Source organism: Festucalex cinctus, chromosome 7, assembly GCF_051991245.1.
Source record: "Festucalex cinctus isolate MCC-2025b chromosome 7, RoL_Fcin_1.0, whole genome shotgun sequence".
Taxonomy (NCBI): Eukaryota; Metazoa; Chordata; class Actinopteri; order Syngnathiformes; family Syngnathidae; genus Festucalex; species Festucalex cinctus.
The window spans coordinates 26,294,121-26,308,353 of record NC_135417.1 but is presented as its reverse complement, the minus strand read 5'-3'; the positions used below and the strand labels follow the sequence as shown (position 1 = coordinate 26,308,353).

At 42.9% G+C, this 14,233-nt stretch overlaps 2 protein-coding genes across 4 annotated transcripts in view; both read left to right on the top strand.

Moving 5' to 3' along the window:
* Positions 1 to 14,233, top strand: part of washc5 (WASH complex subunit 5) — a 207,895-nt gene that overhangs the window by 12,695 nt on the left and 180,967 nt on the right. For all 3 annotated transcript variants that reach the window (XR_013284488.1, XM_077528375.1, XM_077528374.1), the window contains exon 7: positions 5,188 to 5,340. Coding sequence is in view for 2 of the 3 variants with exons in the window: in XM_077528375.1 (XP_077384501.1) it covers positions 5,188 to 5,340 (153 nt within the window). In the remaining variant the exon portion in view is untranslated. The remainder of the gene's footprint in view (positions 1 to 5,187; positions 5,341 to 14,233) is intronic.
* Positions 1 to 14,233, top strand: part of LOC144023078 (uncharacterized) — a 389,823-nt gene that overhangs the window by 331,804 nt on the left and 43,786 nt on the right. The window lies entirely within an intron of this gene.

The following is a 14,233-nucleotide window of genomic DNA, read 5'->3' as shown; positions in this document are numbered from 1 at the left end:
GGAAAACCTGTCAACAATGGTGAGAATTACTGTGTTACCTCTCAACGGGGGGAGTCCGGTAACAAAGTCCAGGGCAATGTGGGACCACGGGCGTTTGGGAATAGGAAGCGGGTGGAGCAGGCCCGAGCTGGGCTTGGAGGAAGTTTTGTTCTGGGCACATACCGTGCATGCCAAGACGAACGAGCGGGTGTCCTCTTCCATCGTGGGCCACCAAAAATGTTGGCGGAGGAAGGCCAATGTCCTGCGGATTCCCGGGTGGCAGGTCAGTCGCGAGGAGTGGGCCCACTGTAGCACCTGGGAGCGGACAGGGTCAGGGACAAACAGGCAGTTCTGCGGAGCCCCGGGGTGTACGGTCAATCCGACCTGGGCCCTCCTCACCAGGGCTTCGATTTCCAATGTGACGGATCCAATGAAACAGGTGGGAGGCAGGATAGGGCCTGGATCTGATCTGGTGCCCTCTGCTGCAAACTGGCGGGACAGGGCATCCGGCTTTGTATTCTGGGACCCTGGGCGGTAAGACAAGGTGAACGTGAACCGATCAAAGAACAGGGCCCACCTGGCTTGACGTGAGCTTAGTCTCTTGGCTGAGCGGATGTACTCCAGATTTTGGTGGTCGGTCCAAACAACAAATGGCTGCTCGGCCCCTTCCAGGAGGTGCCTCCATTCCTCCAATGCCGCCTTCACCGCCAGGAGTTCCCGGTCACCGATCCCATAGTTCCTCTCTGCCGGAGAGAGCCTGCGGGAGTAGAAAGCACACGGGTGGACCTTACCGTCCTCCAGAGACCGCTGGGACAAAACCGCTCCGACCCCCACCTCTGAGGCATCCACCTCAACTATGAACTGCCTCTGTGGATCTGGATGGAGAAGCACGGGAGCGGTGGTGAACATATGTTTGAGCCTGCTAAAGGCCAGGTCAGCCTCCTCAGACCACTTGAAAGGCACCACTGTGGACGTAAGGGCGGTAAGAGGAGCTGCGGCACGACTGTAGTCTTTGATGAATCGGCGATAGAAATTGGAAAAACCAAGGAAGCGTTGCAGCTCCCTCCTGGACGTGGGTCTGGGCCATTTGGTGACTGCATAGTTTTGGCGGGGTCCATTTGGAGCTGTCCCTCAGCAATTACGTAGCCCAAAAAGGTGGTTTTGGTTACATGGAACTCACACTTTTCAGCTTTCACAAAAAGCTTGTTTTCAAGGAGTCTCTGGAGTACATGGCGTACATGTCTTTTATGTTCAGAGTCCGAACTGGAGAAAATCAAGATGTCATCAAGATATACAAAGACGAACTTCCCAATCATGTCACGCAAAACATCATTGACCAGGGCCTGGAAGACAGCGGGGGCGTTAGTTAAGCCAAAAGGCATGACAAGATATTCGTAGCGCCCCCGAGGTGTGTTGAATGCGGTCTTCCATTCGTCGCCCTGCCGGATTCGGACAAGATGGTAGGCCTGGCGCAAGTCCAACTTGCAAAAAATGGTGGCTCCATGAAGAGGTGAGAAAGCAGAGTCCATCAGGGGTAGGGGATATTTGTTCTTTATGGTGATATCATTCAGACCACGATAGTCAACACAAGGGCAGTGTCTTGTCCTTTTTGTCCACAAAGAAAAAAACAGCTCCCACTGGTGACGAGGAAGGCCGGATAATACCTGCTGCCAGTGATTCATTGATGTAAGAATCTGCTGCTTCTCGTTCCGGCCGTGAGATGTTGTAAAGCCGGCTTCGTGGAAGTGGCGCTCCGGGCTGGAGGTCGATAGCGCAGTCGTATGGTCGGTGAGGGGGCAGAGATGAAGCATGGTGTTTGCTGAAGACCCGGGCAAGGTCATGATACTCGGGAGGGACGCAGGACAGGTCGGGCAGTTCTTGTTGGTTTTGGCCACTGGGTGGCACAACAGCAGACAGTAAGCAATTCTTATGGCAATAATTGCTCCAGGAAATGATGTTTGGCACAGTCCAGTCAATATGTGGGTTGTGCTGCTTGAGCCATGGAATGCCCAACACTATGGGAACTTGGAGAGAGTCAAACACGTGTAGACTGATTGCCTCTTGCTGGTTACTCGAGAGCTTTAGTACAACTGGTACCGTTTGTTGTCTGACATGGGAGATCAGTGCACCATTTAGGGCTGTGGCATCCAAAGGAGTGGTCAAGGTTTGCAGGTCTATGGCCATTTGTTCTACCAGACGGTGATCAATCAGGTTCTCATCGGCTCTGGAGTCTACAAGGGCTGACACGGGCAAAGACAGATTACCCCAGCAGAGGGTAGCAGAAAGCATAAAACGATTAGAATTAGGGGAACTCATAACGGGACTCACCAATACGTTCCCCATTACTGGCGAGTCAGTCCTTTTGGCCGGGAAGGGCACTGAGCGATGTAGTGGCCGTTGGCTCCACAGTACAGGCACAGGTTAGAGGAACGTCTGCGCGCCCTCTCCAAGTCCGACAGGCTAGCACGTCCCAGCTGCATAGGGACACTGCCAGTGTCTGGGGGCGGGCCAGAGGCGGAAGCTGGAGCCAGTGGCATGGGAGATGGATCCGACAGTGATGGCCCAGCAGTGGGCGGAGTCTGCACTTTGGCACTGCGCTCTCTCTTGCGCTCCCGGAGGCGACAATCCAGCCTTATGGCCAAATCAATGATCAAGTCAAGACAGCTCGGATTATCCCTCGAGGCCAATTCATCCTTGATGTTTTCGTTTAATGCTGCCCGGAAGACTTCCTGGAGTGCCTCATCGTTAAAGTTGCTCTCAGCGGCGAGAGTCCTGAAAGACACAGAGAACTCTGCCACGCTACGAGCACCCTGTCGTAGCGGCATGAGACGTCTTGCAGCCTCCCTCCCACGGACTGGGTGGTCGAAGACCTTCCTCATTTCCTGGGTAAAGGTGGAAAAGGAAGTGCAAGCAGGCTACTGTTTGTCCCACTCAGCAGTGGCCCATGCGAGAGCCGCTCCGCGGAGGAAGCCTATGAGGTAAGCAATCTTAGCGTGGTCGGATGCATATGACAGTGGCTGCTGACTGAAGACTAGAGAACACTGGACTAGAAAAGGACGGCAAGCTCCTAAATCACCATCATAAGGGGCAGGCGTGGGCACGTACGGTTCTTTAACGACATGGGGAGGAGGTGCGGTGGGCGTGGCAGGTGTAGCTGCAGATGATCTTTGTGTTTGAAAGGCCGCATGTTGCTGTTGGAGGGTCGTGAGGGCTTGCGAAAATTCACGTACCTGTCCAATCAAGGAGTTCAGGGCATTGTCATGTTGGTCCAAAACCACACCTTGTCCGGTCAGGGTCTGACGAACGTAATCGTTCTCTGCTGGGTCCATAGCTGGCCAGATCGTGCTGTCACGGTTCCGGTGCGGGGTGGGGACCCAAATGCAGAAAAACAGAATGAATGAGTTGGCAAAGTTTTATTACAATAGTGGACGGCCAGAAAGAGGTTGCAGTCCGTGGGGTGCAGGGGGCTGGTTCTGGTTGGCGAGGCGTGTGTCAAGTTCAGGGTCTGCGGGCAGGACGACAGGAATAGTGGACTGCCAGAAAGAGGTTGCAGTCCGTGGGGTGCTGGGGGCTGGTTCTGGTTGGCGAGGCGTGTGTCAAGTTCAGGGACTGCGGGCAGGACGACAGGCTGAAAAGGAGGACGGAAATGCAAGTCAGGAAAGGTAAGCAAAAGTTCACTTCAAGTTGCAAGGTCTTAGCTGGATGTACGAACTCATTCAGGAGTTGTGACGATCTGGCGGTGTGGTGGAGTCAGAGGCTGGCTTAAGTAGGCTGCTGATTAATAGGATACACCTGCTGCTTGACTCCAATTCACCACACCTGGAAGACACACACACTCAGCGGGCTGGGCCCGCAGGCCTGACAAAAACATCCCTAATGAAAATTAAATTGCACTAATAAAATAGCCACTAGAGGGTGCTAGAACTGCACAAATGGAAATCAACCTGACTTTTTAAACAGATGTGTTCCTTATAAATATTGTGAACATGACGACGCGATATTGTGGCAGTTTTAATATCAAGATATCACGATATTGCCCTTATCGTTACATCCCTAGCACACAGTTAGACTGGGCAAGAAAATAGGTCCCTACTCCTCAACTCTACCTATGTTGCTGATACTTGCACTGTAAAACAATAAACAAATAAATTAGGCCTTAACATAACAATCAGTATTGAAAATTCACCATGATACACAATGTAATGAGGCATCAAAATTAAAATTGTCCATTATTTTACAATTGTTCCAACATAACAATATGAGTTCTGGCCACTCAGATGACTGTTCTTCCGGCAATATACAGGACTGTCTCAGAAAATTAGAATATTGTGATGAAGTCCATTATTTTCTGTAATGCAATTAAATAAGCAAAAATGCCATACATTCTGGATTCACTACAAATCAACTGAAATATTGTAAGCCTTTTATTATTTTAATATTGCTGATTTATTTATAAGCCCTGCGATTTGCAGGCAACCAGTCCAGGGTGTCCCCCGCCTAGTGCCCAGAGTCAGCTGAGATAGGCGCCAGCACCCCCCGCGACCCTTGTGAGGAATAAGCGGTCAAGAAAATGGATGGATGGATGGTTGGATGGATTTATTTATAATATCCTATCTCAAAATATTAGAATATTTCCTCAGACCAAGTTTAAAAAAAAGAAAAAAAAAAGAAAGCCATAATCAGCAATATTAAAACACTAAAAGGATTGCAATATTTCAGTTGATTTGTAATGAATCCACAATGCATGGCATTTTTGTTTATTTAATTGCATTACAGAAAATAAAGGACTTTATCACAATATTCAAATTTTCTGAGACAGGCCTGTAGAAACAGGTAGCAGACTGATCTGTGTTATTCTTCCGCCAAGTCTCCACCTTTGTTCAGATTAAGGCTCCTCATTAGCCTTTTTTAACTTATAGGATGATAGAGTGTTGATTTACTCCACTGAAGGTCATATAATATTCTATATATAACAAATGTAACGTTCAGGCAAAATATGTGCGGCGTATTAATATGGCTTTGTGTCTACTTTTAAACTTAGCACATTAAGTCAAGTTCACTTATTCAAATTTGACCTTTTTGCTTGAACTCACTTCAAAGAGTTCACCGCCTTTGAGCATATGAACATACGTTAACGATTGAAAACATGTATTGATGTGTGAAAATCTATTCTATTCTATTCTATTCTATTCTATTCCCACTTTAAAGGTGTCTGCTTACCCCTTACCGGAGCATCGTAGTACAGCGCTGGCTAATCAGGCAGCCATGCTGTATGTCTGCCTTTTCTTCAGCCCGTCCATACTGCAAACACAGCAAGCCAAGATGAGAGAGATCGTGGACAAGTACTTCCCCGACAACTGGGTATAACCTTCAAAGTGGATCTTTATCTTCGGTGGTTAGACTGTGGGCTTTTTTATTTATTTATTTATTTATTTATTTATTTATTTATTTATTTATTTATTTTAATTGTATTTATTTATTTATGTTTTGCACAGTGAGAAGTAAGCGATTAATGAAATGGTTGGATGGATGAAAACTGGAAATTGCTGCCATGATGTGTGCAATAACACCACTTTGTTGTATAGAAATTTGGGGAACTTTTTAATATATAATATATATAATTATATATATATAATATCTGCGATTGGCTGGCAACCAGTCCAAGGTGTCCCCCGCCTACTGCCCAGAGCCAGCTGAGATAGGCCCCAGCACCCCCCGCGACCCTTGTGAGGAATAAGCGGTCAAGAAAATGGATGGATGGATAATTAATATTAGAGATGTCCCGATCCCGATCACATGATCGGAAACCAATCCTAATCACGTCATTTTCAGCTGATCGGTATTGGGAGAAATTATTGGGGTTTTCATTTTTGGCAATTTTGGTTTTATTATTATTATTATTATTATTATTATTATTATTATTATTATTATTATTATTTTAGGGGCTACAAAGCAACAAAATCATCCAGCGGTAAACATACTGCCAAACAAAACATTTTAGTTAAATTGTTTTTAAATTGTACAGTGCCCTTGGGTGTCTAGAAAGGCGCCTATAACTGACAGGTTGACAGGTTAACAACCTCAATAACATCGCTAGTGTCCAATGTTGTCTTTGGGAACAAACATTCCAAATGCTTTGATTTAAAATTCCACCCCTTTAATTCAAGCAATGCATTATTAATGCATTATTAGGGCCCGAGCAGCGGCGGCGGCGGTGCCGCTGCGAGGCACTATTGTTTTTGTAGGAATTCTTATTATTAGGGCCCGAGCAGCGGCGGCGGCGGTGCCGCTGCGAGGCCCTATTGTTTTTGTAGGAATTCTTCTTCTTATTATTATTAGGGCCCGAGCAGCGACCGCTGCGAGGTCCCTATTGTTTTTGTAAAAATTATTATTATTATTATTAGGGCCCGAGCAGCGACCGCTGCGAGGTCCCTCTTGTTTTTGTAAGAATTATTATTATTAGGGCCCGAGCAGCGACCGCTGCGAGGTCCCTCTTGTTTTTGTAAGAATTATTATTATTATTATTATTATTATTATTATTATTATTATTATTCTCCGTAAACGATCTCATTTTTGAGGGCCTAAACATTTACGAAAACTCACCAAACTTTGCAGTCTCTTCGTGCCCGGTGAAAAATTTGATATTATGTAGTTGTCATAACAACGCAACTCTATAGCGCCACCTAGCGTAGAAAAATAAAAACCAATCCCGGCCCGTTTGAGCTAGAGCTACGAAAATTGGCAGTCACGTGTAGCACCCCGAGACGCACAAAAAAGTCAGTGGAAGCCATTTCCTAAAATGTACAGGAAGTGAGCTATGAATTTTTGAATGTCCAATTTTGGCCCATTTTGGCACATTCACTGTGGTCATACTTTTTCCCCCTTTGCAAATATTTTTCAGCCAGTAGACTTCAGACTTGCCATGTATCATCTCAAGACCTGAGACAACAACTGGGCAAAATATCTTGACTTTTTGAAATACTATATGACGGGGGCGGGGCATCAAATATTGCCTTTAAAATTTCATTTGTCCAGAAAGACAAAATGCTGAATAACTCCCATGTACAAGCTCCAAAAAATCTCAAACTTCTCATGCAACTTAATAGTCACGGCCTGAAGACATCTATATGATAAAATTCTGTTATATATATAGCACCACCTAGTGGTGACAATAAATGTCATACTTTACGTTTTTAGCTACTGTGCCAAGCTCTTTGAAGGGATCCAGTTGAAAATTGGTCAGAAAAGCCTTAAGATGTTGATCATGCCCTACACCGAATATTGTAACTTTTCGCCAAAGGGCGTGGCCGCTACGGTGCCGCAAAGTCTGGTAATTTTTCGTGGCAATAAAAGCTGCTTTAACTTGACCCAGATGATCCTATCTTCTCAAAATTTCACACATTTGATGAGAGTCCAGCCCTTAAGACATCTACGTACTTATATTTCATCTTACTGATAGCGCCACCTACTGGCAATTTTTTTTCTTACGATTTTTCTTCAATGTTTTTCTCCAACCCCATTAACTGCACCTACCTCATATTTGCTCAGATGAGGGTTTCGGTCTTCATGATGTCACAATACGAAGTTTGTGAGTTTTCGCGAATCGCTGTGGGCGTGGCTAAGCGCTGTTCGCCAAGAAAACAACACCAATTTTGAGGGCCTAAACTGGCACAAAAACTCCTGAAACTTGGCACACACATCTGGCCTGGTAAAATGAGGAATATTTTATTGTTGATTGTGCTATTTTTACAAAAATGACTCAATAGTGCCCCCTCGAAATCTTTAACGAAGCAGCCCCGGTTGTACGTTTAAGCAAGAACGACGAATATTTTTAGGTGTATGAGGGAGCCCAAGACCTACAAAAAAGTCTCTGGTACCCATATGCTAAAATGAACAGGAAGTGAGCTACGAATTTTTGAATGTCCCATTTTTGACGATTTTTGCACATTCACAGGGGGCAGACTTTTGCCCACTTCTCCTACACGTTTCATCCGACTGAGTTAAGACTTGGCCTGGACCATGTCAAGACCTGAGCCAACGACAGGGGGAAAAATTTTGACTTTTCGAAATACTATATGATGAGGGCGGGGCATCAAAATTTGTGTTTCGCAATGTAAAAGGATATGCTTGATAACTCCCCGGGACATGCTCCAAAAAATCCCAAACTTGACATGTATGTTTATCGTCAAGGCCTGAAGTTATCTCTATGACAACATTCAGTTATATATGCAGCGCCACTTAGCCCTTGAGGCATGAAAAAAAAATACCCCACATACGGTATTTTGTACAAAAAATGTAAACTCATTCTAAGTGTGATAACGAAGTCATTTATGAATATTCTTTTAGTTTCCACCACTCAAAATGTTCACTGGCATCAGACTTATCCAAACATATATATATTTTTATTTATTTTTGATAGCCTCTATGGACATTAAAAGCAATATCGTGAATGAAGGATATGCTTAATAACTCCACGGTACATGCTCCAAAAAAAATCCCACACTTGACATGTATGCTTATAATCAAGGCCTGAAGGTATCTCTATGACAACATTCAGTTATAAATACAGCGCCACCTAGCCCTTGAGGCTTATATAAAAAAAAATAAAAATACCCCACATACGGTATTTTGTACAAAAAATGTACACTCATTCTAAGTGTGATAACTAAGTCATTTATGAATATTCTTTTAGTTTCCACCACTCAAATTGTTCACTGGCTTCACACCGATCCAAACGTATGTACGTTTCCATTTTGTTTTATTCATTTTTGATTGCCCCTTTGGACAATAAAAGTAACATTGTGCAATGAGTACAACGAGCGATGATGTGTATATACACTTTTACAAAAAAATACCAATCAGGCCAACTCATTGCCTAAAAATAAAAAAGGACGCTGATTTTTGCAGGTCTTAACAATCACCAAAACCCGTTGAGCTTGACACACACACTGGCAAAAAAATATTCTACATGTAAACGTTTATTATGCCATTTTCAAAGAAATTTTGCATCCAATATGCCAGTACCCCAATGTGCCAGTACCCCAACGTGCAAGTACCCCAACGTGCAAGGACCCCAACGTGGCCCGGGCTGCGAGGGCCCTTTATAGCTGCTCGCAGCTCTAGTTCTTCTTCTTCTTCTTCTTCTTCTTCTTCTTCTCCGTAAACGATCGCATTTTTGAGGGCCTAAACATTTACGAAAACTCACCAAACTTTGCAGTCTCTTCGGGCCCGGCGAAAAATTTGATATTATGTAGTTGCCATAACAATGCGACTCTATAGCGCCCCCTAGCGTAGAAAAATAAAAACCAATCCCGGCCCGTTTGACCTAGAGCTACGAAAATTGCCAGGCACGTGTAGCACCCCGAGACGCACAAAAAAGTCAGTGGAAGCCATTTCCTAAAATGTACAGGAAGTGAGCTATGAATTTTTTAATGTCCAATTTTGGCCTATTTTGGCACATTCATTGTGGTCATACTTTTTCCCACTTTGCAAATATTTTTCAGCCAATTAACTTCAAACTTGGCATTTATCATCTCAAGACGTGAGAGAACAACTGGGCAAAAAGTCTTGCCTTTTTGAAATACTATATGATGGGGGCGGGGCATCAAATATTGCCTTTAAAATTTCATTTGTCCAGAAAGAGCAAATGCTTAATAACTCCCATGTTCAAGCTCCAAAAAATCTCAAACTTCTCAGGCAATGTAATAGTCACGGCCTGAAAACATCTATATGATAAAATTCAGTTATACATATAGCGCCACCTAGTGGTAACAATAAATGTCATACTTTACGTTTTTAGCTACTGCGCTGAGCTTGTTGAAGGGATCCAGTTGAAAATTGGTCAGAAAAGCCTTAAGATGTTGATCATGCCCCACACCGAATATTGTAACTTTTCGCCAAAGGGCGTGGCCGCTACGGTGCCGCAAAGTCTAAAGATTTTTCGTGACAATAAAAGCTGCATTAACTTGACCGAGATGATCCTATCTTCTCAAAATTTCACACATTTGATGAGAGTCCAGCCCTAAAGACATCTATGAACTTATATTTCATCTTACTGATAGCGCCAACTAGTGGCAATTTTTTTTCTTACGAATTTTCTTCTACGTTTTTCTCCAAACACGTTAACTGGACCTACCTCATATTTGCTCAGATGAGGGATTCGGCCTTCATGATGTCACAACACGAAGTTTGTGAGTTTTCGTGAATCGCTGTGGGCGTGGCTAAGCACTGTTCGCCAAGAAAACAACGCCAGTTTTGAGGGTCTAAACATGCGCAGAAACTCATGAAACTTGGCACACACATCTGGCCTGGTAAAATGAACAATATTTTATTGTTGATTGTGCTATTTTTACAAAAATGACTCAATAGCGCCCCCTAGGAATTTTTAATGAAGCAGCCCCGGTTGTACGTTTAAGCAAGATATACGAAAATTTTTAGGTGTATGAGGGAGCCCAAGACCTACAAAAAAGTCTCTTGGACCCATATGTTAAAATGAACAGGAAGTGAGCTACGAATTTTTGAATGTCCCATTTTTGACGATTTTTGCACATTCACAGGCGGCAGACTTTTGCCCACTTCTCCTACACGTTTCATCTGACTGAGTTAAGACTTGACCTGGACCATGTCAAGACCTGAGCCAACGACAGGGGGAAAAATCTTGACTTTTCGAAATACTATATGATGAAGGCGGTGCATCAAAATTTGTGTTTCGCACTGAAAAAGGATATGCTTAATAACTCCCCGGTACATGCTCCAAAAAATCCCAAACTTGACATGTATGTTTATCGTCAAGGCCTGAAGCTATCTCTATCACAACATTCAGTTATATATGCAGCGTCACCTAGCCCTTGAGGCATAAAAAAAAAATACCCCACATACGGTATTTTGTACAAAAAATGTAAACTCATTCTAAGTGTGATAACTAAGTCATTTATGAATATTCTTTTAGTTTCCACCACTCAAAATGTTCACTGGCATCAGACTTATCCAAACATATATATATTTTTATTTATTTTTGATAGCCTCTGTGGACATTAAAAGCAATATCGTGAATGAAGGATATGCATAATAACTCCACGGTACATGCTCCAAAAAAAATCCCACACTTGACATGTATGCTTATAATCAAGGCCTGAAGGTATCTCTATGACAACATTCAATTATAAATACAGCGCCACCTAGCCCTTGAGGCATAATATATATAAAAAAAAAACAACACATACGGTATTTTGTACAAAAAATGTAAACTCATTCTAAGTGTGATAACTAAGTCATTTATGAATATTCTTTTAGTTTCCACCACTCAAATTGTTAACTGGCTTCACACCGATCCAAACGTATGTACGTTTCCATTTTGTTTTATTCATTTTTGATTGCCCCTTTGGACAATAAAAGTAACATTGTGCAATGAGTACAACGAGCGATGATGTATATATACACTTTTACAAAAAATACCAATCAGGGCAACTCGTTGCCTAAAAATAAATAAGGACGCTGATTTTTGCAGGTCTTAACAATCACCAAAACCCGTTGAGCTTGACACACACTGGCAAAAAAAATATTCTACATGTAAACGTTTATTATGCCATTTTCAAAGAAATTTTTCTTCCAATATGCCAGTACCCCAACGTGCCAGTACCCTAACGTGCAAGTACCCCAATGTGCAAGGACCCCAACGTGGCCCGGGCTGCGAGGGCCCTTTATAGCTGCTCGCAGCTCTAGTTATTCTTATTATTCTTCTCCGCAAACAATCACATTTTTGAGACACTAAACGTGAACGAAAACTCACCAAACTTTACACGCAGATCGGGCCTGGCGAAAAATTTGATATTTTAAAGTCGCCATACATGATAACAGAAAAATGGCTCTGTAGCGCCACCTACATAGCTTAAACGGATCCCTGTCCCGCTACGATTGTCCTACGGCTATGAAAATTGTGTGGCACCTGTAGGATATCCAGATGAACAAAAACCTCTTTGATCTGTGTACCCTAAAATAGACAGGAAGTGAGATATGAGTATTTAAATGTCCAATTTTGGCCAATTTTTGCACATTTACAGGGGTCATACTTTTGCCCGCTTCTCCTACACGGTTAATCCGATTGACTTCAAACTTGGGATGTACCATCTCAAGACCTGGGACAACACCATGGTAAAAAATCTAAAGTTTTTGACATACTATATGACGGTGGCGGGGCATCAAATTTACAGTTTCAAAATTCTTACTTAACGAAGCATTGCCGGTGGTACGTTTAACCTAGAGCTATGAAAATTGGTACACATATGTAACAGACTATGATCTACAAAAAAGCCTGTTGGTGCCATATGCTAAACCTAACAGGAAGTCCGCCAGAGGCGTGGCATCAAATTTTTTGTTTCAAAATTCTAACTTAATGAAGCATTCCCGGCTGTACATTTCACCTAGAGTTACCAAAATTTGAAGACATATGTAACAGCCCTCAAGGTACAAAAAACTCTTTTTGAACCATATGCTAAACCGAACAGGAAGTCCGCCATTTTGATTTACTTTGGAATGTGTTGCCATTTTTTGGGCCATTTCATAGGGGTCTTATTTTAACGAACTCCTCCTACAGAGTTTATCCGATCATCTCCAAACTTGGTGTGATTCATCTTAAGATGTTGAAGATGAAAAGTTATTGAAAGCTTTTTATTTCGTCGCACGCTGTTGCCGTGGCATGCACAGTTTGCAAAGGAAAAAAATCCTTCTTAATGAAGCATTCCCAGTTGTACGAAGCAGCTAGAGCTACGAAAATTTGGAGACAAATGTAACAGCCCACGATGTACAAAAAAAGTCTCTTGGTGCCATGTGCTAAACCCAACAGGAAGTCCCGTAGGGGCCGGGCATCACATTTTGAGCTAAAAAACTCCTCTTTAACGAAGCATTCCCGGTTGTACGTTTCACCTAGCGCTATGATAATTTGGAGGCATACATAAGAGCCCACGATGTACAAAAAAGTCTCTTAGAACCATATGCTAAACCAAACAGGAAGTCCGGCATTTTGATTTACGCCTTTTTTAGGGGTCACATTTTAACGAACTCCTACGAAATTTATCCGACTGTCTTCCAACTTGGTGTGTTTCATCTTAAGATGTTTAAGATGCAAAGTTATCGAAAGTTTTTTTTATTTTGTCGCAAGCCGTTGCCATAGCGATGCATTATTTGCCAAGTAAAATGCTGCTTTTTTTTTTTTTTTTGTCTAAACGAGCGAAAACACATGAAACTTTACACACACATCAGACTTGTCATAAACATGAATATTTTAGAGATTTCTTGTGCAATTTGCAATAAATGGCTCAATAGCGCCCTATAGACATTTTTATGAAGCTTTTGGAAATGTATGATTCAGCTAGATTTGTAAAAATTGGGATACCTATCAGCCTAAGACTGACAAAAAAGTTTCAAAAGCCATATGCTAAACCAAACAGGAAGTCTGCCATTTTGATTTACTTTGCTATTTGTAGCCATTTTTTGGGGCCTTTTATAGGCCTCATATTTTCTACAAAACCTATCAGATTGTCTTCATTCTTTGGCGTGTTTCATCTGAAGATATTTAAGATGAAAAGTTATTGAAATTGTTTGTCACGCCTTTGCTCTCGCGATGCATTGTTTGCAAAGAAAAATGCTTTTTTTTTTTGAAAGTCTAAACATGAGCGAAAACTCAAAACTTTGCACACAGATCAGACCTCTCAAGAACATGAATATTTTAGAGATTTTGTTGTGCAATTTGTAATAAATGGCTCAATAGCGCCCTCTAGACATTTTTTATGAAGTATTTCCGATTATATGATTCAGCTAGATGTGTGAATATTTGGAGGCACACCTATCAGTCTAATACCTGCAAAAATTATTCTATAGCCATGTGCCAAACCATTTTGATTTTATTTTGTTAATTGTGCATCATTTTTGGCCTTTCCATGAAACTTTGCAAGCACAAAGCATGGCAAAAACATTTACAATTTAGACGGTTTCCTATGAAACAGTACCCCAACATGCCAGTACCCCGACGTGCAAGTACCCCAACGTGGCCCAGGTTGCGAGGGCCCTTTATAGCTGCTCGCAGCTCTAGTTAGGGCCCGAGCAGCGGCCGCGGCGGTGCCGCTGCGAGGCCCTATTGTTTTTGTAGGAATTCTTCTTATTAGGGCCCGAGCAGCGGCGGCGGCGGTGCCGCTGCGAGGCCCTATTGTTTTTGTAGGAATTCTTATTATTATTAGGGCCCGAGCAGCTACCGCTGCGA